This window comes from Mobula hypostoma, chromosome 8 (assembly GCF_963921235.1).
Source record: "Mobula hypostoma chromosome 8, sMobHyp1.1, whole genome shotgun sequence".
NCBI lineage: Eukaryota > Metazoa > Chordata > Chondrichthyes > Myliobatiformes > Myliobatidae > Mobula > Mobula hypostoma.
In genome coordinates this window covers 99,862,902-99,888,586 of record NC_086104.1, presented here as the reverse complement: position 1 = coordinate 99,888,586, position 25,685 = coordinate 99,862,902, and the positions used below count along the sequence as shown (strand labels likewise).

Here is a 25,685-nt window from a genome sequence, read left to right as displayed (position 1 = left end):
TTAACTTATTTGTTGTAATGTTTTCGTCTATGTGCTGTGTGTGATGTATGTTTTTGGTGCATAGTAGTCCAGAGGCACATTGCTTGATTTGGTTGTCTATGTGTACAGTCAGATGAGAGTAAACTTGAACCTAAACACATACAGTGCAATGCATCATTTGCATTAACCAACACACTGAGGGATATGCTGGGACGGCACACAAGCTGTCTCATCCGATGTACTGATAGATAATGCGGCACATGTGAAAAGATGAGTCTTTTGTACATGAGAGGGAACTGTTGCTTTATTTGAGAACACCGCATCTTTCTGAGTACAAAATGAACAGGACATGTTGAGAGGTCACGGAGCTTCCAGCAATTCCCACGGGAAGGAAGTAAAGGCTTTTCTACTCACCCTCCTTCCTTCCTCAGTAAGAGCAAGCACAATGGAGGCAAGATGGAAAAGTAAACTCCAATCTGCCTCTGTACTAAAATAAATAATCTGCAAATTCACTTTTAAAAAATCCCAGATTACTAAAATGTACAAATTCCCAAAAACTGTTCACAAAGAAAATCACCCCCCCCAAAAGAGAACATTTTACAATCTTTGTACACCTTAAAACAATTTATAAAGGGGGTACACTGTAGGAAGTATCTGTCTATCTGATGCCTGATAAGACCAGAAGACAGGAGCACAATTAGTTCCCACTTTTGGTGTGTATTTCAAATCTGAGTTTATTTTAATATCTAAGGCTTTGCAAGTGCAGTTTTCTGTTAAAAAATACTTGTTGAACTTGAAAAATACCGCATGGATTTTTGTTTTTTTTTCTGTAGAAAAGGCTTCGTGTCTTTGGTAACTGGATGCCAGCATTATCACAAGATTCAGAATTTTCAAGTCATATTTATCTCTGCACAACTCTCCCAACAGCAATAAAGCAGTCTTCCATCCGGTTCTTGCTGGTAACAAACTTGGCCGTTCTCTCCACACTACCTTACTCCGCCACTAAGTACTGACGGAACTCTTTAATCAAGCGAGGCACCACTGCTCAAATCCATAACGCTAACCTCCTTTCTCCCACTCGGCTCAACATTGCTAACTTTTAGGAACAAGCTGGGGTCATGCTTGGACCGAATTTCTCAAGGTTACAACCTTAAATCAATGATGTTGAATGTATGCATTACTGCCCCACTTCCCCACTGAACAGTCGGGTTTGGTATCTGTTTAATGCTCCTTGTTGGCAGTCAGTATGCAGGACTAACACACGCATAAATTGCAGGAGGAGTTCAGCAGGTCAGGCAGTATCTGTGGAGGGGAATACACAGTCAACATTTCGCGACGAAACCTTTCATCAGGATTGGAGACAAACTATCTCAGCACGAAAAATGTCGATTGTTTATTCCTCTCTGTAGATGCTGCCTGACATGCTGAGTTCCTTCGGCATTTTGTGTTCTGGATTTCCAACATCTGCAGATTCTCCTGAACCCTATCAGGACTAGGCCAGACTTGATGGCAAAGTGACAGGGTGCCTGCCCCATGTTACAGTCAAACTTGTACAAAGTCGCTTAACAGGGCTCAACAAAATGTTTCCAGCGTGTGCAGTGTCCTGGGCAGTGACAATCGGGTCAGGCTGCTGCAGTTCCGGCGCTCCGCCACTAGCTGTCAGCAGTGAGCCGCGCTGCCCTCCTTTGACTCAAGGCGGCAGTGCTGAGAACTGAGGGAGGCTTGGACTGCTCCCAGCGCTGGAGGGACAAGGCACTGAGCGGGACCCGTGCTTTTTAAGGGTTCTCAAGAGACCGGGGGTGGAGTGGGAGGCAGGTAAGGGGGTCAGCAGCCAGAAGATGAGCAGTCCTGATGAACGGTCTCGGCCCGACACATCTGCTCTTTATTCCTTTCCATAGATGCTGCCTGACCTGCTGAGTTCCTCCAGCATTTTGTGTGTGTTACTCAATGTTTCCAGCATCTCATGTTTAAAATAGGCAGTAAGTTGGCTGGGGCAGTCAGGGACACCCTGAAGGCCATAACACATGGGAGCAAATTAGGCCATTCAACCCATCGAGTCTGCTCTACCATTCCATCATGGCTGATTTATTAACCTTTCAACCCCCATTCTCTCACCTTCTCCCATAATCTTTGACACCTTTACTAATCAAGAACCTGTTAACCACTGCTTTAAAGCTAAGTATAATTCGAGTTTATTGCTGGAGCTGAAAGCTAACTTTGTTTTCTCTCTCGATGGTGACCGCCCTGTGAGTGTTTCCCAGTCCTCTCGAGTTCCCACCTTACAAAGGCTGAGGCTCGTTGGGAATCAGGGAGGGAGTGAAAAGGCAAGCAACAATGTTGGTGGGGGGGGTGAGGAGGTCACAACAGTGACCCACCTTTGTGCTGTTGCCTGCCCAGCCATTCTATCCCGCACAGCAACTTCACTCCCCAGAAAGAGCCCTCTGTGGCTAGCCTTAGGCACCGGAGTCGAAGTGTAGAGGGTCTAGCCACCACAGCCATGTTGTTGACTTTGTGTCATCTGGCACCCCTGATTTGGGCACAGTGAATTCACATTATCAATCCAACTATCGGTTTTATTGTTCCATGAACGCAGGGGGAAAAACGCCAAAGAACACCACACAGTAAATGGATTGAGAAGCATCTGTACCCCCAAGCAGGGACCTGTAGCTCCTTCCTCCTGCTGAGGCCTCAGGTCTGCAAATGCAGGGCAACCACCCTTCGCTGCTCAGCAGACACAGAGAAGCACCACCAGCTGGGATTTACCCCACCCTCCGCGTCTCAGGGGTAGTTAAGCCAACCGAATCCACCTGAAATAACAGGGGTCGACCAAGTCCCACAGCTACTCAAACTATTACACTACAAACATACAATTCATTCATCTAACAGCTAGAAATGCCTCAAATTGGTCAAAGTTCAATGTAAACACCTCATTACAGATCCTTCCCTTCCAGGACATACTGTTTCCTGTCTCCTGCTACTAACGGTTACAGCCAGGAATGGTCATGAGGCTCTAACCTGTCTGGTTTCCAAACAGACACCCACAGTCTGTCTCAGTACAATTCACTGTACACAGCTCCATCCCCCAAGGGGAATTAACTACCTGTATCTGCCACACAAAACAAACCTGAAGACATCAAAATACTCTCAGCCTTCTGGGCCGAGCCCCCCCCCTCTCTCTCTACCATTTCCTCCTCCTCTCGAGACAACTGACTCCACCTTCTCTTAGCCACCTTGCAGCCTCTCCCTTCCACACAGTACTCACTTTATCGGCACGACAGATATTGGGCACAGCATTCGTCCTCCGTGACTGGTTCCCTCCACTGAATGACTCTTCCCCCCTTTTGTTTTGGAAAGAAAGTGCCTCCTTGGCCCTGAAGTGCTTCTGGGGTGCCCCTTGTCAGGAAGGGTGCTCTATAAATATCTTAGCCTGACTGCCTTTTGCTCTCTACACTGATCGATACAAGTGCCATTCCTGCATTCATCTCAGATTTCCAGACCTCAGTTTCCCCTACAAACAAATCTCCTTCAGCAGACCTCCCTCAAAGGCACTACTCAAGGGCTGGTCTTCGTGGCAGCCCAGGCGAGGAAAGGCTAAGTGTTTCTATTCTGCCATCTGGCTTGGCCATCAGTTGGTCTCTGAGGACTTGATAAAGGAAAATAAAACATTAGGGGATAAGATCAGTCTCCTTGCTTTCTTTGGTGTCCTTCATGACCCCCAATCATGGATGGCACCTCTGTTGCCAGGGACGACATAGAAAAGTCCCGGTGCTGGCTGACTTTGCCATTGGTGCTGCTCTCTGCCACTCCCCCCAATTGTGATGTAATAGGGTCCCAGTCCAGGCTGGCTCCGCCATTGGTGCTGTTCTCTGCCACTCCCCCTGATTGTGATGTAAGAGAGTCCCGGTCCTGACTGACAGCTCTATTGCCGGCGCTCTCTGCCACGCCCCCCAGAGTTGATGTCATACAGTCCTGTTCCTCTGGGTGTGTTACATCACTGTTTTCGGGCTCCGCCCCCTGTCCGACGACCTCACTCTCGCTGTGCCGCCGGCCCTCCTCGCCGGGCTCCCAGGCCTCGGCCTCGCGAATCACCGTCATGGGGCTGCTGTGCAGACGGTGCAGGTGGAGCCTGCCGCCGTAGCGGCTGCTGGCGGCCGACGGCGGGGTCCGGGAGCGGCCGTAGCGGACGCCTGCCGCCGCCGCCAGCCCCGCGCCCCTGGGCATCGGGCCTTCGTGCGAGGCCCACTCCTCCCGCGGGCTGCGTCCCCGCCGGCCGGCCGGCCGCTCTGCCTCCCCCGGGCGGTGCCTGGGGTCGGAGCTCTTCAGCATCTCGGCGGCCGACATGCGGCAGCTCTGCTCCGACCGGCACCCCTTCTTCAGCAGCAGTGCCTTGAAGCTGTCGCTGCTGGTGTTGGACCTGCGCAGGCTCCTCTGGATGGAGCCTGCCTGCTTGAGTGAGCCTGGGCTGGGCAGCGCCCCAGTCGGGGTCCCAGGGGACAGAGGGGGCTGCGTCCGGTTGAACTCGTCCTCCGAATCCTTCCGGCCCAGGACCCGCCGCTTGGACCTAAAGGCAGGAAAGACGTCGTGAGACGCTCACCAACACAACACTACAAATGGCAGGACGGGGCTGAGAAGCGGGTGGAGCTGCAGGACAGCAGTGGAGGAGAAGGGGAATTGAGCTGGTGAAGGGACAGGTGAGGAGTGATGAGGGAGAAAGTGAGGAATGGGGAAGTGAATGACGGGGTTGAGGGACAGGGGGATGTGTACAGAAAACATCAAATTCTCAGTGATTTCCTACTCTCTCTCCCCCCCTAGCAACAAACAAATTGCTTTGAGAACTGCAGCCGAGCAGCGTCTATGTCAGGAAAGAAATCATCAAAGCTCTGCTTACACACGGCTCCACTGGAAATGTCCACAATTCCTCCTCGGCACAGATACTGCTCAACATGCTGCGTCCTTCCAGCAGATTGCATGTTGCTCCCACTCCAGCATCTGCAGTCTTTCTCTCTTGTTCTCCTAATCTCTCTCTTAATATTTCCCTCTTCTAATCTCTCTCCTAATACTGTATTTCTCTCTTAATCTCTCTCCTAACATCTTTCTGTCTTAATCGCTCTCCCAAACTCTCTCCTAATATTTCTCTCTCTGAAGCTCTCACTCCCCTTCCCCAATCTCTCTCTCAATCTTCTAATCTCTCTCTCTTTATCTCTCTTCTAGTCTCAGATTCTACTTTCCCTTCATCCACCTGTATATTCCTGTGAGAACCTCTCCACCCGGGTCACTGAGAGAAAGACACAAAAACAGGTGCCTTTCACCCTGCATCTTCTGTGACCGGTGCTGGCGAGCAAAAGGCAGCGGGTCGCTCCCTCTATCACCATCCACTCTCATTCTGACCCCCTCCTTTGTCTCACTCGTCCCGCCATCCCAATGTAAGTGGTGGGTGCATGGAACGCGCTGCCAGGACTGCTGATAGAGGCGCGGGCATTGGGAACGTTTCAGACGTTCTTCGGCAGGCACAGGGTGAAAAAAAAATGGAGGGATGGGTTAAATCTGTATGGAGGGATGGGTCAGATTAAACTTGGAGTGGGTTGAGATCACATCAGGGCTGAAGGGCCTGAGCTACGTACCTGTGTATTGCAGCAAATAAGTCCTCTGTGGTTCTCGGCCGGCTTGGGGTGCTTATCTCTTCACTGTAGTCTCCTAAACTGCTGGAACTCTCTTCAAACACGTCATCTGTCAAATGTCAACAGGGTAAACACCAGTTACTGAAAGGTACACATACCCCGGTCTGTCTGGTATGGCACTCTGTTACACCCTCACTCCTCAACCCCAAAGCACCCTATGCTGATCAGAGTTTGATGTGTGAGATGGGAAGGGAGAGGAGGAGGGGAGGGGGAGGAGGGGAGGGAGGTGGGAGATGGGGAGGGAAGTGGGAGATGGGAGGGAGTGGGAGATAGGGAGGGAGAGATGGGGAGGAAGGGGAGATGGGAGGGATGGAGGAGAAATGGGGAGGGATGGAGGGGAGTTGGGGAGAAGGGGAGGGGAGATGGGGAGGGAGGGAGGGGGTGATGGGAAGAAGGGGAGGAGGTGATGGGAAGGGGAGATAGGGAGGGTTGGGTGTGGGAGATGGGGAGACGGGGAGGGAGGAGCAGGGTGGGGGATGGGAAGGGAAGGTGCGGCAGGGGGTTTGCGGAGGGAGAGATGGGTAGGGAGGGGTGGAGGTGGGGGGATGGGAAGTGAGTTGGGGTAGGGAGGAGGATGGGGTGGTAAGTATTTGGAAGACTAGAAAGCAGTCAGAAGACAGAGGAAGTGGTGACTGGGGAAATAGACGTACGAATGCAGAATGAGAGACAATGTGCAGAGACAAAGAAGAGAAAAATAATCTTTTTCCACATCTCACCGGTTTCATTTTCTTTGCAAGCTGTGTAACTGTCTTCATCCAGATGATCCCATGTCGGGGAGGATCCTGGGGCCTGTTTTTCTTGGGTTCCGGGGTCTCTCTGGCTTTCCTCGGGCCTCTCATCGACTGTGCACGCGTGGTCCCCCGCTCTGCCGGCCGGGGCAGTGCCCTTCCCCTCCTGCTCCCCACCGATCCCATCAGCCTCTGCCAGGCTGTGGCCCGTTTCTGGTGGCCGCCTGTCATGCGCGCGGAGGTCCCAATGCGAGGGCGGGACTGGGAGAGTGAGCTTGGGCTTTCTGGCAATGGGAGGAGGGGTCCTGCTGGGCGGTTTGGACTTCTCGGGTGTCAGTGTTTGTTCTGGTGCCTGTACCCAGTCAGTCCGGCCGTCTGCACCGCTGCCCTGGTCAGTGGGGCTGGGGCCACAGGGCAGCGGTTCCCGCGTGGACGTTAACAGAAGCTCCCCACTGATCGTGGCTGTAGTCGCGGACTCACTGACGCTCCTTGAACTCACCGGTGCAGCGCTGGGGGTGGCCTCTCCTCTGGCATGATGAGGGTGCCCGACGGGACCGCGAGGGGACGAGGGTCGCTGCGTGACCGCCCTCGGGGGCTCGGACTTCGCTTTCCTCAGCTGCACTGAGCGCAAGGCCTCAGCCGTGACGAGGGGCGGGCCCGCGGGGGCCTTGGAACCATCCGCGCTGGGAAGGAGCGGGGAGCGTGGAGGATTCCCCTGGCCGCGGAGTGCCTTCGGGTCCAGCGGGGGCGGGGCAGGGAGGGTAGCGGCGGGAGGGGGTGACGTGGGCAGAGGAGGGGCCGGAGGGGGTGACGTGAGCAGAGGAGGGGCCAGAGGGAGCGATGTGGGCTGAGGGAAGGTGCAGGGCGGGGTCACGAAAAGAGCTGGAGGCGGCGGCGAGGGCAGAGGGAGATTGGGAGGGGCTGGCCCAGGAGGAGGGGGAGGAGGGAGAGGGGGTGATGTGGACAATTCAGGGGGTGCTTGCGGAAGAGGAGGAGGCGGAGGGGGTGACGTGGGAGGCACTGAAGCAAGCACGTGAGGAGGAGGAGGGGGGGAAGTGATTCGACAGATAGTGGGGGGGGCTGACGTTGGCAGGAGGAAGGTGGGAGGAGGTGACAGCAGCATAGGGGCATTGGGAGGGGGGGAAGCAGGTCGAGACCGAGTGGGAGGATTTGAAACTAGTCTATGGGCTCCAGGAGGGGACAGCAAGTGCAGTGGGGGAACAGGGTAGGGTAAGGCAGGCAGAGGGCCCCCAGCACAGGGCTGAGGGTCAGCAGGACCGGCTGGGGGTGGGAGCCGCGACTCAGAGGCGCTGGAAGACAGCGAGGCGGAGGAGGAGGAAGTGGAGAGCGAGGAGCGGAGGGAGGACTTGCGCTCGGGCACCTTGGGCTTGGCAGGCCGGGGCGAGGCCCGGTGCGAGGGGCCGGCGCCGGTCGGCGTGTTGCACTGGCTGGAGTAGCCGCTGGAGGGCGAGGTGAGGCCCAGCCCCCGGTCGGGCGAGCGGCCGCCCTGGGGCCGGGAGGCCGGCTCCCAGGCCACACCGCCAGCCCGCCAGCCCTCGGCCTCGGCACCGTTGCAGGCCCAGGTGTCGGGGCCGTCGGAACGCAGGCTGCTGGTCTCGCTCTGCGACGGTGTGGAGTAGGCCCGGCTGCCGCCCGTCGAGCGGCCGCTGCTGTTGCTGCTGCTCTGACTGCAGCTACGGACAAACCAGGGGTCGGGCTCCCTGCCGCCGCAAGCTGAGGACCCGGCAGGGAGGCCGGGAGCCTCCTGGTGGCCCAGTCCGCCCCCACTTTCCAGCGAGCGTTGCAGACTGGCGATCAGTGACGGGCTGAGCACCGTGTCCCCACCCCCCTTGGGCCGGCGGCGCAGGGAGTCCGTGCGTGTCGGGGGGAGTGGCGGCTTCTTGGTCTTCCTCAGCGAGATACTGCGTGACAGGGTACGCTCGCGGCTCTCCGGGCACGGGACGGGGGCCAGGCAGACAGCGGAGAGGGAGGGGGAAGGGGGCGGCCCTGGCGGAGTGTCTGAGACTGGGGACTGTCGAGCCGAGTCACCGCCGCTGCTGCCGCTCCAGTTGCCGCTGGAGGAGCAGTGGTGCTCCTGGAGATCCGCTGGCACCTCCTCGGCCGCGGTCTCGGAGCGCAGGGCAACGGGCGAGGCGACCCGCGCCTCCTGAGGACCCCTGATCTCCTGCGTCCTGGGCCTGAACAGCGGGTCGCACTCCCCCGGTCGGTGCAACGAGACCCGGGCCCCGTGCCTCCTCGGCAGGCTGTGGGAGCGCGTCTCCGGCTGGGCCCGGGAGCCACCGGCCGCTGACACGTCGCCCGAGGAGCCAGACAGCTGCGCTGCGATCCCCTGACCCTTCTGCGCCCGGATCCGGCGGACAGAAGGCGGCACCACCTTCACCTCTTCCGTCTGGCAGGAGGAGTCCCTGGTGTTCGAGCGAGCTCGGCTCGGCCTGTGGCTCTCCAGTCGGCTCAGGGTGGAAAACTGGCCCGGCAGGGTGGTGCAGGAGTCTCTGGCTGGAGTCGTCCCAGTTCCTGCCAGCATCAAGCACAATCACTAGTCTGCAACCACTTGTCGGCAGAAAAAGACAGAGTGGACTTTGCACAGAGAAAATCTCTATAAAAACTCAGTACTAGAATCAATGTGGAGAATACAGCAAAAGAACAGGCCCTTTGCCCCACAATCGCAATGAAAATTTAAACTAATCCCATCTGGTCTGTAATGGGCTCTCCCCCCCACCCCCAACATGGTTAGTAAGTTCTGGAGGTTCTGCCTTGCGGAGGGCAGCATCCATTATCAAGGATCTCCACAGTCCGGGCCACACCATCAACTCACAGATGTCATCCAGCAGGATGTTCAGAAGCCCAAAGTCTCACACCAGCAGGTTCAGGAGCAGCCACTATACTTCCCTTCCACCATTCAGTTCTTGAATCCTCCTCAGTACAGTTTAGCACTAAATTTGAAGTTTTATTTGTTCTAATTGTGTTCTTTCTTGTGAAAACTGTGTCTCACTTATTACTGATTCAGATTTTCTTGTGAATGCTACCTATCTGACGCTCTGTGTCTCTGATGCTGCTGAAAGTTCATCACTGCACCTGTGCGTACGTGTGCTTGGGCCTATTACAATAAAATTGACTTTAACTTTCCATTCCCAGCCCGCAGGTGATGATTGGTATAGACTAGATGGGCTGAAGGGCCTGTTTTCCCTGCTTTCTGACTTACTTATTCATCAAAGCTGAAGAATTACTATGCCTGTCCATCTATAAAGCTGCATTCACGACCTGGTGATGTCCCAACACATTCTGCGCTGCTACCTCAACGTGAGTTTCTGGGACAGAAGATAGCGGGTTCTAGTCTCACTCCAGACATCCAGGCTGACACCAACACCATTGGACGTAGTGAATTTTAGAACGGGACACAGAGAGGGATGTAGGAAATGCTGAGGCACAATTTCGACTTTGTGTTATCTACAAAGGGTTTATTCCTCATCAACCATCTCATTAATATCACATTGAGGGAACTTGCTGCTTGAATATCAACTGCTGTGTTTCCTAAGTTACGACAATGAATGAACTATCAAAATATTTCATTGGTTATAAAGTGCTTTCTCGCTGGTTGATGGTGGAGTTGCATCTGCACCAGACTTCGACGGGAGTGGTCGCGGTTCAAACCTGGCCGGCCCTTTGCACGCTTTCCATCCGTGCTGGATTGTGCATCAAGTTAGCAACTCGGCCCCGTAAAAAATAGATGAAGATGCTAAAGAAACGATAAGGTTTGCACCCGATGTGCCACAAAGCACGGAAACGAACAACATAGTGTGCTTTGGCGGTTCCTGAGGGGCGCTGACTGTGTGAATGATACTTTCTTTGCTGTGGATGGGGTTGAAAGAGCCAGGGACACTGGGAGGCAACTGTTTCACAAGCAAGCTGTGGCTCACAGCTCCGTGCTGGACAGATCCCATGGACAGGGAACGAGGGGGGCTTTCCTCACTGCTCTCTTGCTTCAGTTTAAGCCAAAGATACGCTCCTGGAAGATGCAGAGAGCTTGAATTATTCTCAGCCACATCCTTTCCATAAGACACAGGAGCAGAATTAGGCCATTCAGCCCATCGAGTCAGCTCTGCCATTCCATTTATTTGATTTATTTTCCCCCTCAACCCTGTTCTCCTGCCTTCTCCTGTAATCTTAGTTGCCCTTATTGGTCACGAGCGTATCAACCTCCATTTTAAATATACCCAATGACTTGGTCTCCAGTGTGATACTGAATTCCACAGTTTCACCACCCTCTTCATCTCCATTCTGAGAGACGTCCTTCTATTCTGAGGATGTGCCCTCTGGTCCTACACTCCCACACTATTGAAAACATCCTCTCCACATCCACTCTATCAAGACTTTTCCCAAATGAGGCACAAAATACTCTGCAGATGCTGGGGTCAAAGCAGTACGCACAACACGCTGGAGGAACTCAGCAGGTCGGGCAGCATCCGTGGAAACGAACAGACAAGGTTTCAGGCTAAGACCCTTGGTCATGACTCGTGAGTCCTGACGAAGGGTCTCGGCCCGAAACGTTGACTGTTCGTTTCCACGGATGCTGCCCGACCGAGTTCCTCCAGCGTGTTGTGCGTGTCCCAAATGAGGCAACTCTGGACTCTGGGCCATCTTGCTGCCTGCTCTCAGATTGTGTTGGAGAGGGAGAGAGGGTGGGGGTGAGACGCAAATTACCGGTTAGTACAAATGTACACTCATGGCCACAGGTGAGAGGAAAGCAGGGCAAGGCTACAAATACAATTTTTAGCAGCCATACCTAGTTCCTTCTGGACGGCCTCAGGCAGGCCAGTGATGGTCCTTCTCCGCTTGATTTTCGTCGTGCGTCTCAGGGGGCTGTTGGAGTGCACGAGAGATCGCCTGCAGCTGGCCTGGCGATCAAAGCTCTCTCCTAATAGAAAGCAGCAGAGGAACTGTTAATGCACACACCCGCACTATGAACCTGTCTTCCCCCCTAGAACACCTTCTAACTCTGACAGTCCACTCAAGGCCTTCTCAAATGGCTGAGGAAGCCACTACTACCACGAGACAAAGGAACAGAATTAGGCCATTTGGCCCATCGAGTCTGCTCCAACATTCCATCTTGGCTGATCTATTATCCCTCTCCTACCTTCTCCCCATAACCTTTGACGCCCTGACTAATCAGGAACTAATCAACCTCTGCTTTAAATACACAATGACTTGGCCTCCACAGCCATCTGTGGCAACAAATTCCACAGATTCACCACTCTGGCTAAAGAAATTTCTCCTCATCTCTATCCTAAAGGGATGTCCTTCTGAGGCTGTGCCCACTATAGGAAACATCCTCTCCACATCCACTCTATTGAGGCCTTTCAATATTCAATAGGTTTCAATGAGATCCACTTTCATTCTTCGAAACTCCAGTGAGGACAGACCCAGAGCCATCAGCAAGAGCCAATCACCCTTCTAGCCTTAACCACCATCCACAACCCCCACCACCTTTCTTTTACCCTGTTGTATACCTGTTACATTTATTGGGACAACGTCCGTCTGGATTGCCTGTGCTTGTTGGCGCATCCTCTCCTCCGGGGTGGGCAGTGGGAGGGCCTTGGTCCAGTTCGTCTGGATGTCAATCTCAGAGAGGTCTTTGGGAACTGGGGTTTTCGATCTCCTCGAATGGAACAGCTTTTCCTCGTCCGGCGATGACACTGTGGGCTTCACAAAGAACACGCACAAATAAAAATTATTCAGAGCAGGAAACTAAAACTCTGCCACCACACGCCAGTCCTAATTGGGATAACGAGGAGGATATTCAGCCCCTGCAATCTGTTCTACATTGTATGACTAAACCAAACCATCTTTCATCTGCCTGCCTTCCCTCATAACCTCAAAAACATGGTCCAAAGAAAGACAGGGATCAGCTTTACTTCTCACGTGTACACTGAAACACGCAGTGAATTCTGTCGTTTGCATCAACGACCATCACAATCCCAGCTTGTGCTGGGGGCGGCCTGCAAGTGCTGGCACGCTGGCATGCTTCCGCTGCCCACAACCCACCAACCCACCAACCCTAACCCCAACCTGTAAGCCCGAGGAATGCGGGTGGAGAGCAGAAACCCACGCAGTCACTGGGAGAACAGACGGCAGCGGGAATCGTACTCCCATCACAGACGATGTAGTGCTAGGCCTTTCGGTTGCCTGTTTGTGGGCAGCGTTCCACATCTCCATCTCCCTTGGTATGAAGAAATGTCCTCAAAGTCCCATGTGTGGTCAAGCACTGCTTTTAAGTGTAATGTCCCAGAAACATATGCAATTGTTTCGACTCCAGAATATGCTTTTAGTTGAACCGCCTTTCCTAGAATAACATTCCACATATCTTTTATCTCCTCTGATCTTCCCCTGTCGATGTTCTCCCCCAGCATCTGATCTACAGATGTTGCCAAATCTTCTCCACAGAGTTGTAGAACAATTCAGCATGGATTACACATCCTTCGACCCCAACAGACACACAAGAGATTCTGCAGATCCTGGAAATCTTGAGCAACACACATACGCACACACACAAAATTCTGGAAGAACTCCGCAAGTCTATCCAGCCAATACAGAAGGGAATAAAGAGTCAACTTTTTATTCTCCTCCATAGATGCTTCCTGACTTGCTGAATTCCTCCAGTAGTTTGTGTGTGATGAGGACTGATCGAGAGATGATTCTGGACTTCAGCAAGATAAAGGTTGACCTCTCTCTGTTGCACATCAATGGCTCTGCCGTGGAGTGAGTGAAGAGCACAAAGCTCCTTGCTGTGCACACAATGGACGGTCCAACCTGGACCCACAACACCTCCTCACTAGTCAGGAAGGCACAGCAGATTCTACACGTTCTGAGGAGATTCAGGCGTGCAAGGCTTCCCACCTCCATTCTAACAACTTCCTACAGGAGCACATCGAGAGTGTCCTGTCTGGATGCATCACTGTGTGGTACGGAAGCTGCAGGGTATCAGACCACAAGACCCTTCAGAGGACAGTGAAAACCACGCAGAGGATCACCAGGGTCTTCCCACTCCCCCATTTGTGACATTTACTGGCATCATTGTAGAAGAAAGGCCTGAAGCATAGTTGAGGATCCCTACCACCCTCCCACAACGTATTTGACCCACTACAACCCATCCCACAACGTCTTTGACCCACTACCACCCTCCCACAACGTCTTTGACCCACTACCACCCTCCCACAACGTCTTTGACCCACTACAACCCATCCCACAATGTCTTTGACCCACCACCACCCTCCCACAACGTCTTTGACCCACTACAACCCATCCCACAACGTCTTTGACCCACTACCACCCTCCCACAACGTCCTTAACCCACTACCACCCTCCCACAACGTCTTTGACCCACTACCACCCTCCCACAACGTCTTTAACCCACTACCACCCTCCCACAACGTCTTTAACCTACTACCACCATCCCACAACGTCTTTGACCCACTACCACCCTCCCACAACGTCTTTGACCCACTACCACCCTCCCACAACGTCTTTAACCCACTACAACCCATCCCACGTCTTTAACCTACTACAACCCATCCCACAACGTCTTTAACCGACTACAACCCATCTCACAACGTCTTTGACCCACTACCACCCTCCCACAACGTCTTTGACCCACTACCACCCTCCCACAACGTTTTTGACCCACTACAACCCATCCCACAACGTCTTTGACCCACTACCACCCTCCCACAACGTCTTTGACCCACTACCACCCTCCCACAACGTCTTTGACCCACTACAACCCATCCCACAACGTCTTTGACCCACTACCACCCTCCCACGTCTTTGACCCACTACAACCCATCCCACAACGTCTTTGACCCACTACAACCCATCCCACAACGTCTTTGACCCACTACCACCCTCCCACAACGTCCTTAACCCACTACCACCCTCCCACAACGTCCTTAACCCACTACCACCCTCCCACAACGTCTTTGACCCACTACCACCCTCCCACAACGTCCTTAACCCACTACCACCCTCCCACAACGTCTTTGACCCACTACCACCCTCCCACAACGTCTTTGACCTACCACCCTCCCACAACGTCTTTGACCCACTACCACCCTCCCACAACGTCTTTGACCCACTACAACCCATCCCACAACGTCTTTGACCCACTACCACCCTCCCACGTCTTTGACCCACTACAACCCATCCCACAACGTCTTTGACCCACTACAACCCATCCCACAACGTCTTTGACCCACTACCACCCTCCCACAACGTCCTTAACCCACTACCACCCTCCCACAACGTCTTTGACCCACTACCACCCTCCCACAACGTCTTTGACCTACTACCACCCTCCCACAACATCTTTGACCCACTACCACCCTCCCACAACGTCTTTGACCCACTACCACCCTCCCACAACGTCTTTAACCTACTACCACCCTCCCACAACGTCTTTGACCCACTACCACCCTCCCACAACGTCTTTAACCTACTACAACCCATCCCACAACGTCTTTAACCGACTACAACCCATCTCACAACGTCTTTGACCCACTACCACCCTCCCACAACGTCTTTGACCCACTACCACCCTCCCACAACGTCTTTAACCCACTACAACCCATCCCACGTCTTTAACCTACTACAACCCATCCCACAACGTCTTTAACCGACTACAACCCATCTCACAACGTCTTTGACCCACTACCACCCTCCCACAACGTCTTTGACCCACTACCACCCTCCCACAACGTCTTTGACCCACTACAACCCATCCCACAACGTCTTTAACCCACTACAACCCATCCCACAACGTCTTTGACCCACTACCACCCTCCCACAACGTCTTTGACCCACTACCACCCTCCCACAACGTCTTTAAACTACTACCACCCTCCCACAATGTCTTTGACCCACTACCACCCATCCCGCAACGTCTTTGACCCACTACAACCCATCCCAGAACGTCTTTAACCTACTACAACCCATCCCACAACGTCTTTAACCTACTACCACCCTCCCACAACGTCTTTAACCCACTACCACCCTCCCACAACGTCTTTGACCCACTACAACCCATCCCACAACGTCTTTGACCCACTACAACCCATCCCACAACGTCTTTGACCCACTACCACCCTCCCACAACGTCTTTGACCCACTACAACCCATCCCACAACGTCTTTGACCCACTACCACCCTCCCACAACGTCTTTGACCCACTACCACCCTCCCACAACGTCTTTAACCTACTACCACCCTCCCACAACGTCTTTGACCCACTACCACCCTCCCACAACGTCTTTGACCCACTACAACCCATCCCACAACGTCTTTAACCTACTACCACCCTCCTACAACGTCTTTGACCCACTACCACCCTCCAACAACGTCTTTGACCCACTACCACCCTCCCACAACGTCTTTGACCCACTACAACCCATCCCACAACGTCTTTGACCCACTACAACCCATCCCACAACGTCTTTGACCCACTACCACCCTCCCACAACGTCTTTGACCCACTACAACCCATCCCACAACGTCTTTGACCCACTACAACCCATCCCACAACGTCTTTAACCTACTACAACCCATCCCACAACGTCTTTGACCCACTACCACCCATCCCACAACGTCTTTAACCTACTACAACCCATCCCACAACGTCTTTGACCCACTACCACCCACCCCACGTCTTTGACCCACTACCACCCACCCCACAACGTCTTTGACGTACAACCCATCCCACAACGTCTTTGACCCACTACCACCCTCCCACAACGTCTTTGACCCACTACCACCCATCCCACAACGTCTTTGACCCACTACCACCCACCCCACGTCTTTGACCCACTACCACCCACCCCACAACGTCTTTGACGTACTACAACCCATCCCACAACGTCTTTGACCCACTACCACCCACCCCACAACGTCTTTGACGTACTACAACCCATCCCACAACGTCTTTGACCCACTACCACCCACCCCACAACGTCTTTGACGTACAACCCATCCCACAACGTCTTTAACCTACTACTGTCAGGAAGGAGGTACGGGATCATCAGGACTAGGACTGTCAGACTGGGTAACAGCTTCTCCCCTCGGGCTGTGAGACTAATGCATACCTTGTCACCACCGAGGTTTCATCAAGCCAGCATGCTGTTTACCGGTGCTGTGCACTACATCCATTTTTGAATTACATTTTAACTTATTGATGGTAATGTTTTGTTTTACGTGCTGTGTGTGGGGTATGTGATTTGTGGGTGCACCATGGCCCAGCGGAACGTCATTTTGTTTGGCTGGATAGTCAGATGATAATAAACTTGAAATTGATTGCAGTCCCCAACCAGCTAGTCCCAATTTCCTGCATTCCACCCACATCGCTCTAATCCCCTCCATGTGCATTGTAAATGATACAGTTGTAACTGCTTCAACCACTTCCTCTGGCAGCTCGTTCTGGTATACTCACCACCCTTTGTGTGAAAAAGCTGCCCTTTAAATCTTTCCCCCTCTCACCCTGAATCCACACCCCTAGTTTTGGACCCCTCTACCCTACGTGAATCCCGTACACCTTATCAAAGATTGAAAGAACATTTATTGAATAGATGTACAAGGACGTTTCATCCTCCCCACAAACAGCCACAAAACAAAGAAAACCATGGCACCCGTTCAAAGAAGAACATTAACCCCCCCACGCACAAAATAAAAACATATCACACAAACGACAACAAAAAAAATGAGCCAGAAACACAGAATACAAAGTGTTCATTATCTCCAGGCCGTCCTGATTCAAAATTGCCCAAACTGGCAACAAAAAAGGAGCAACTGGAAACCAGAAACACATCATAACGTGAACTACAGAGTCCAATCCACAAACAGCGTCGATTAAACCTTGCCCAGAACTCCTGCACAATCCTTCAACAGCATCGAGAGAGAGAGAGAGAGAGAGAGAGAGAGAGAGAGCAGGAAGTTGTTAGAATGGAGGTGAGAAGCCAAGACCCAGAACTCCCGCACAATCTTTCGACAGCATCGAGCGAGAGAGAGAGACCATCCAAATGCAGGGTCCCTCCTTCAGGAGCAGCGAGAGAGAGAGACCGACACACGCAGACACCTCCCTCTGGCAGCAGTGTGTAACAGGCTGAACACCACTGACAGCACTGAACACCAGCTCGTCTCTCCGCACTCGCCTTCATGACTTCAATCTTCCTCGGCACTTTAATCGGCCAGAAATGGAGTCGATCATGCGCTCGCGCTGCGTCTCCAAGCCGCACGCTTTGCTCAAAACACCCTCATCGACAGCAAAGAGCCAGATTGCTCAATCGGCCTGAGAAACACACCACCAAAACCACATTTGAAAGTAAAAGAAAGCATAAAAGAAGGGAAAGAAGTGCTTTCGTGAACTGTCTGGAGAATGTCGCACTGGGTCATATTGTTTGCTGTCGCCATCTTCTTCTAGACTCTGCCTCTGCCTCTCATAATTTTAAATGTTTCTATGAGGTGGGCCCTCAATCTTCTCTGTTGCAAGGTACGAAGACCCTAGCTTAGACAACCTCTCCCTATAATTCAGGTCTACTAATCCTCACAACATCCTCATAAATCTTTTCAGCACTATGTCCAGTTTAACCAGGCCTTCTACAACCGGGTGACCAAAATTGTAGAGAGTGCCCCAAGTGCGGCCTCAGCCCAGTGTACCCTGCCATTAGCTGAACTGTCACGGACAAGCCTGATCATCCAGATCCAGGGCGTGTCCATTAGTCCAGATGTCCAGTGACGGAGCGAGTACAGACTGAAGTGGATGGTCTACAGCAGCAGAAGACCACGAACATAGTCATACAGCTCTACAGCACAGAAACAGGCCCTTCAGCCCATCTACTCCATGTCCAGTCCCATCAACCCACACTGAATTTCTTTTAATTGCATCCACCACTCCTGCTCGTTTCGCACTACCCTCTGAGTGAAGTTCCCCCTCAGGTTCCTCTGAGATATTTCACCTTTCACCTCAAACCTATGACCTCTAGGTCAAGTCTCACCCAATCTCACTGGAAAAAGCCCACTTGCATTTACCCTATCTATACCCCTCATAGTTTTGTATACCTCTATCAAACCTCCCCTCATTCTCCTACACTCTAGGGCAGGGGTCGACAACCTTTTTGCCACTGTGGGCCAGATTGCCTATTAATGAGCAGACGGTGGACCAGATAAATGCCATAAAAAACTTGAAATATGGGAATTATCCATTTAAATACATCTAGTTATGTTTTGTCTCAAATTAATGAATAACACATGCTAGAAAATCATTCGTGCTTAAGGCTGCCTACCCCTGCTCCAGGGAATAAAGTCTGAACCTATTCAAACTTTTCCTATAACTCAGTCCTGGCAATAACCTTGTAAAAAAAAAGATAATTTTTTATTTGAGAGCTGTGGGCCTGATGGTGTACTGAATTGCACACAACTCTTTTTATGCAGCTTGAGACCAGCCATAAAGCTAAACGATACAGATATTAAGTGCAGCCTAAACCATCTAATTCTCTGGGCACCCGATTATGTCTGCACTGGGACTGTAAATGGTCGATGTAGCCTCTCGGTGTCATACCGCATCCAACACAACAAACCATCCATCACCGAGGACAGGGTCGAAGGAGTGCAGGGAATGGAAAACTAAAAAAAAACAGAACTATTGTTGGATTCCCTCACAAAAAAAAACTATGGGCTTTGGAGCAAACTTGAGGGGCGCAGTCTGTAGGACAATCTTCTCCGTGGCAGAGGGCATGAGACGCAACAGGTTCAGAGGGGTTCTAAGGAACAACAGGGGTTGATAGAGTTTGCAATACACTGCCTGAGCCATACAGCTGAGAACTAGGCCCAATAGCCCAGCCTGTCCACACCAACCATCAAGTACCCATCTATATCAATCCCACTTCTCAAGGTGGATGGGGCAGAGACTCCCATAACATTTAAAAAGTATTGAGGAAGCATTTGAATCACCAAAGTGTCGAAGACCAAGGACCAGAAGTCAAGATAGGTATTTGCTGGTTGTCATGGAGACAGTGGGCCACAGCACTGCATATCTCCTGATTAGGGTTGCCAACTGTCCTGTATTTGCTGGGACATCCCGTATACTGTGCTAAATTGGTTTGTCCCATTCGGGACAGCCCTTGTCCCGTATTTACCCCGCTAAGGTAAAGTGTTCCTATGAAACCTTTCGTGCCAAAATGGCGTAAAGCGAAGAAGCAATTACCATTAATTTATATGGGAAAATTGTTGAGCGTTCCCAGACGCAAAAAATAACCTACCAAATAATACGAAACAACACATAAAATCTAAGATAACACTAACATATAGTAAAAGCAGGAATGCTATGATAAATACATAGCCTATATAAAGTAGAAATAATGTATGTACAGTGTAGTTTCACTGAACAGAATCGCCAAAAACCGATCTATAGAAACAAAATGGGCACGTACACGCATGCGCACGTCATGCATATGCACGCAGGTACCCACGCAAGGCTTCATGGTAGTCTTTCTCGGGGTAAACACAAGTGTCCCGTATTTGACTGCTACTTTTGTCCCTTATTTGGGAGTGAGAAAGTTGGCAACCCTACTCCTGATCACAACCAAGCATAGCTAGGTGCACACATCTTACAAGGTTTAACCAACACTTGCAAGAGGGCATGCACTTGTGTTAGACAAGGTGAAGTGAAATGTCCCCCTGCAGGAGCTCTGGAATCCCAACCCACGATGGTGCGGGGAGGTGGGGGGGGGGTGTTGAGAGAGCAGGGCATTAAAGCAAGGAGTAAAAGCAACAGCCGGGGCTTGGGCAGCACTTGGTGAGCAAGGTTTCACGCCAAGCCAAGCAACTAATGGTTGCCGCAGCAACCTGGCAGGAAGGAAATGCCAACATCACTTGGTTCGGAGAGGTTAAGGCATTGAGCTTCTGTGCAGGGGTTGAAAGAAAGCAGAGGACAAGTGTCAGGAAAAGAAATCTGGTGTATTAGTGTCTGGGGTTGGGCCGAGGGCGGGAGCCACGCTGCAGGCAAAGCTGGGGCTGGCAAGCGAAGCACTTTGTCACACGTGCTAGGCAGCGTGTGTGTACCTGGTGGTTCCATGAAGTCAAATGACAGCAGAGGCTAATGCAAGCCTGAGTGAGGTAGTTTAAGGGGCTAAACCGCTGGAGTGAAAGAGCAGAACAGAGAAAAAGAATGCAATAAAGTGACTAAACAAGGGAGTAAGGAACAACAGTGACAGGCAAAACAGTCATCGTTAAACAAGTCAGTGAAAGACTCCACTAACAACCTGCTATGTGGTTTAGTTCTAAAATTACCAGTGTAAAATCATTTTGAACATATAAATTCTCTGAAGTGATGGGTGTGAGGCAACCCTATTAGCCAGTAATGTCACAGTGTGAGGGAGCCCTACAGACATCTCTGTAACAGTGATGTAACCCCAGACGGTTTTCTAACAGTGTGAGGGAGCTCCAGACCCCATTCAGTAACTGTGTGAGGGAGCACCAAATTATTCTGTAGCAATCTGAGGGAGCTCCATACCCAGTTCCGTAATTGTGTGAGGGAGCTCCATACCCAGTACCGTAATTGTGTGAGGGAGCTCCATACCCAGTACCGTAATTGTGTGAGGGAGCACCAGACTGTTCAGTGACTGTGTGAGGGAGCACCAGACTGTTCAGTGACTGTGTGAGGGAGCACCAGACTGTTCAGTGACTGTGTGGGGGAGCACCAGACTGTTCAGTGACTGTGTGAGGGAGCACCAGACTGTTCAGTGACTGTGTGAGGGAGTACCAGACTATTCAGTGACTGTGTGAGGGAGCACCAGACTGTTCAGTGACTGTGTGAGGGAGCACCAGACTGTTCAGTGACTGTGTGGGGGAGCACCAGACTGTTCAGTGACTGTGTGAGGGAGCACCAGACCGTTCAGTGACTGTGTGAGGGAGCACCAGACTGTTCAGTGACTGTGTGAGGGAGCACCAGACTGTTCAGTGACTGTGTGAGGGAGCATCAGACTATTCAGTGACTGTGTGAGGGAGCACCAGACTGTTCAGTGACTGTGTGAGGGAGCACCAGACTGTTCAGTGACTGTGTGGGGGAGCACCAGACTGTTCAGTGACTGTGTGAGGGAGCACCAGACTGTTCAGTGACTGTCTGAGGGAGGACCAGACTGTTCAGTGACTGTGTGAGGGAGCACCAGACTGTTCAGTGACTGTGTGAGGGAGCACCAGACCGTTCAGTGACTGTGTGAGGGAGCACCAGACCGTTCAGTGACTGTGTGAGGGAGCACCAGATCGTTCAGTGACTGTGTGAGGGAGCACCAAACCGTTCAGTGACTGTGTGAGGGAGCACCAGACCGTTCAGTGACTGTGTGAGGGAGCACCAGACCGTTCAGTGACTGTGTGAGGGAGCACCAGACCGTTCAGTGACTGTGTGAGGGAGCACCAGACTGTTCAGTGACTGTGTGAGGGAGCACCAGACCCCATTTCAGTGACTGTGTGAGGGAGCACCAGACTGTTCAGTGACTGTGTGAGGGAGCACCAGACCGTTCAGTGACTGTGTGAGGGAGCACCAGACCGTTCAGTGACTGTGTGAGGGAGCACCAGACCGTTCAGTGACTGTGTGAGGGAGCACCAGACTGTTCAGTGACTGTGTGAGGGAGCACCAGACTGTTCAGTGACTGTGTGAGGGAGCACCAGACCCCATTTCAGTGACTGTGTGAGGGAGCACCAGACTGTTCAGTGACTGTGTGAGGGAGCACCAGACTGTTCAGTGACTGTGTGGGGGAGCACCAGACCCCATTTCAGTGACTGTGTGAGGGAGCACCAGACTGTTCAGTGACTGTCTGAGGGAGCACCAGACTGTTCAGTGACTGTGTGGGGGAGCACCAGACTCTTCAGTGACTGTGTGAGGGAGCACCAGACTGTTCAGTGACTGTGTGAGGGAGCACCAGACTATTCAGTGACTGTGTGAGGGAGCACCAGACTGTTCAGTGACTGTGTGAGGGAGCACCAGACCGTTCAGTGACTGTCTGAGGGAGCACCAGACCGTTCAGTGACTGTGTGAGGGAGCACCAGACCGTTCAGTGACTGTGTGAGGGAGCACCAGACTGTTCGGTGACTGTGTGAGGGAGCACCAGACCGTTCAGTGACTGTGTGGGGGAGCACCAGACCGTTCAGTGACTGTGTGAGGGAGCACCAGACCGTTCGGTGACTGTGTGAGGGAGCACCAAACCGTTCAGTGACTGTGTGGGGGAGCACCAGACCGTTCAGTGACTGTGTGAGGGAGCACCAGACTGTTCAGTGACTGTGTGAGGGAGCACCAGACTGTTCAGTGACTGTGTGGGGGAGCACCAAACCGTTCAGTGACTGTCTGGGGGAGCACCAGACCGTTCAGTGACTGTGTGAGGGAGCACCAGACCGTTCAGTGACTGTGTGAGGGAGCACCAGACTGTTCAGTGACTGTGTGAGGGAGCACCAGACCGTTCAGTGACTGTGTGAGGGAGCACCAGACTGTTCAGTGACTGTGTGAGGGAGCACCAGACTGTTCAGTGACTGTGTGAGGGAGCACCAGACCGTTCAGTGACTGTGTGAGGGAGCACCAGACTGTTCAGTGACTGTGTGAGGGAGCACCAGACCGTTCAGTGACTGTCTGAGGGAGCACCAGACCGTTCAGTGACTGTCTGAGGGAGCACCAGACTGTTCAGTGACTGTGTGAGGGAGCACCAGACCGTTCAGTGACTGTCTGAGGGAGCACCAGACTGTTCAGTGACTGTGTGAGGGAGCACCAGACTGTTCAGTGACTGTGTGAGGGAGCACCAGACTGTTCAGTAACTGAGGGAGGAGCAGAGGATTTTCCACAGTGTCCTGGCCAATATTTATCTCCAAACAGACGATCAGTAGGACAACACACTGCCTATGCATCTGGAGCGTTCCCAGGGAAAGTTAAGAGGAATAAAGGTCATGTGACCATTAGGACAAGCTTAGAAGGGAGGGGTCTAGCCAGGTGCAGGTCAATGGGACTGGTCAGACTAACAGTCGAGCACGGGTAAGATGGGCCAAAGGGCCAGCTCCCATGCTGGGCGACTGATTATCACCCTCTGTGGGAGCTTGCCCTCTGGGCGGTTTGTGTGACATCTGCCATGGTACCAGTGGTTACCACGGTGGTATTAGAGCTCGGGGTGTCAGAGTTCCGAGTTCAATCCCACCACCGTCTGCAAGGAGTTTGTATGGTCGTGTGGGTTTTCTCCGGGCATTCTGGTTTCCTCTAAAGAAGTACTGGTTAGTAGGTTAATTGGTCATTGTAAATTGCCTTGTGGTAGGCTAAGGTTAAATAGGTGGGCAGCTGGGTCGTAAGGGTCTGTTCTGGACAGTATCTCCAAATAAATCAGTCAATCTATTCAATTCTGTTTAGTGATCCAGCATGGTTACCAGCTCTTTCACCCAACGAGCCCACACCACTCAATTACACCCATGTGACCAGTTAACCTGCTAACCGGTGCATCTCTGGAATGTGGGAGGAAACCAGAGCACCCAGAGAAAACTCACGTGGTCACAGGGAGAACGTACAGACGCCTTACAGACAGCGGCGAGAATTGAACTCCAGTCACTGATGCTGTAAAGCAAAGGGCAACTGTGACACAACTGTGCGTCTCCGCCCCCCCCCCCCGCCAAATAAAATGTAGATCTGTGACTTCACTTCACTGGAACTGCAGCCGTTTCTGGAAGAGTCGGATCGGAGCTACATAACAGCAACTCTTACCTTCACCGTACCTACTGTTGCTGTGATGCAATATCCTGCATCATGTTCAGGAAAGACACAGAAAGAAAGCAAGGGAAAACACTGGGAAGATTTCAAAGCAGCCTCACCACTTGGTCGTGGTCCTCCTCCTCATCCAGATGATTTCCAGACAGATGAGATGATGTTGAGGAGAACAGTGGGGCCTGGGAGTAATATTGCGAACTACGAGAGCCATCTTCCCTCAGCTTATCACAGTCTAGAGAGACAGAGAGAGAGAGAACGCAACAGTTATAACACAGTACATGCCCTTTGGCCCATCTAGTCCGTGCCTAGTCCCATCGACCTGCACCTGGACCGTAGCCCTCCATACTCCTCCGTCCATGTACTGATCCAAACTTCTCTTCAATGTTGAACAAATACGTCCATCACTTCCACTTGTACCACACTCTGAGTGAACTCCCTCCTCAGGAGGGAGCGGGAGAGGGGAGAGAGCGAGAGAAAATATAAAGAATAGCGGTATTTCTCACATGTAAATTGAAACAAATGGTGAATATGTTGTTCCTCATCTAATCAAATCAGCAAGGATTGTGCTGTGGACAGCCCACAAAGTGTTACCACACTTCCAGTACCAACGTAGCGTGTCTAGAACTCACTCATCCTAACCTGCATGTCCTTGGACTGTGGGAGGAAACCTTAGCACCTGGAGGAAACCCACATGGTCATGGGGGAACGTACAAACCCCTTACTGACCGCAGTGGCAATTGAACCCCGATCTTATAGCTGGTGCTGATTATACTGACTGCCACGCCACCCTGAGCCCTCAAAGTTAATATTTTATTCTGGTTTCATATCGCCGGCATGTGTTGTGAAATTTGTTAACTTTGCAGCAGCAGTACAATGCAATAGATGATAAATACAAAAAAACCTGAATTACTGTAAATATATATGTATATTAAATTGTTAAATTAAAATAAGTAGCACAAAAACAGAAATTTTAAAAAGTAGTGAGGTTGTGTTCATGGGTACTAATGTCCATTCAGAAATCGGATGGCAGAGGAGAAGAGGCTGTTCCTGAATTGCCTTCAGACTTCTGTACCTCCTCCCTGATGGTAACAATGAGAAGAGGGCATGCCCTGGGTGGTGGAGGTCCTTAATGATGGACGCTGCCTTTCTGAGGCATTGCTCCTTGAAGATGTCCTGGATACTACGGAGGCCCATGATGGAGTTGACTAATTTTACCACTCTCTGCAGTTTACTCCAATCCTGTGCAGTCGTTCCCCCTATACCAGACGATGATGCAGCCAGTCAGAATGCTCTCCATGGTACATCTGTAGAAGTTTTCAAGTGTTTCAAGTGATAAACCAAATTCCTGAAACTCCTAATGAAATATAGCTGCTGTCTTGCCTTCTTTATAGCTGCACCTATATGTTAGGACAAGGTTAGATCCTCAGAGATGCTGATACCCAGAAACTTGGAATTGCTTACTCTCTTTACTTCTGATCCCTCTATGAGGATTGCTGTGTGTTCCTTTGTCTT

The 25,685-nt window shown here is 51.9% G+C and overlaps 1 protein-coding gene across 6 annotated transcripts in view; it reads right to left on the bottom strand.

Moving 5' to 3' along the window:
* Nucleotides 1-251: 251 nt before the first annotated feature.
* The window catches only part of LOC134350780 (NHS-like protein 1), a 308,666-nt gene continuing 283,232 nt past the window's right edge, over nucleotides 252-25,685 (bottom strand). For all 6 annotated transcript variants that reach the window (XM_063056461.1, XM_063056465.1, XM_063056462.1 and 3 more), the window contains 6 exons: nucleotides 24,278-24,405; nucleotides 11,914-12,106; nucleotides 11,190-11,321; nucleotides 6,374-8,920; nucleotides 5,601-5,706; nucleotides 252-4,540 (listed from right to left, as the gene is read on the bottom strand). In XM_063056461.1, the coding sequence (XP_062912531.1) occupies nucleotides 3,658-4,540; nucleotides 5,601-5,706; nucleotides 6,374-8,920; nucleotides 11,190-11,321; nucleotides 11,914-12,106; nucleotides 24,278-24,405 (3,989 nt within the window). In that variant the 3' untranslated portion in view covers nucleotides 252-3,657. The remainder of the gene's footprint in view (nucleotides 4,541-5,600; nucleotides 5,707-6,373; nucleotides 8,921-11,189; nucleotides 11,322-11,913; nucleotides 12,107-24,277; nucleotides 24,406-25,685) is intronic.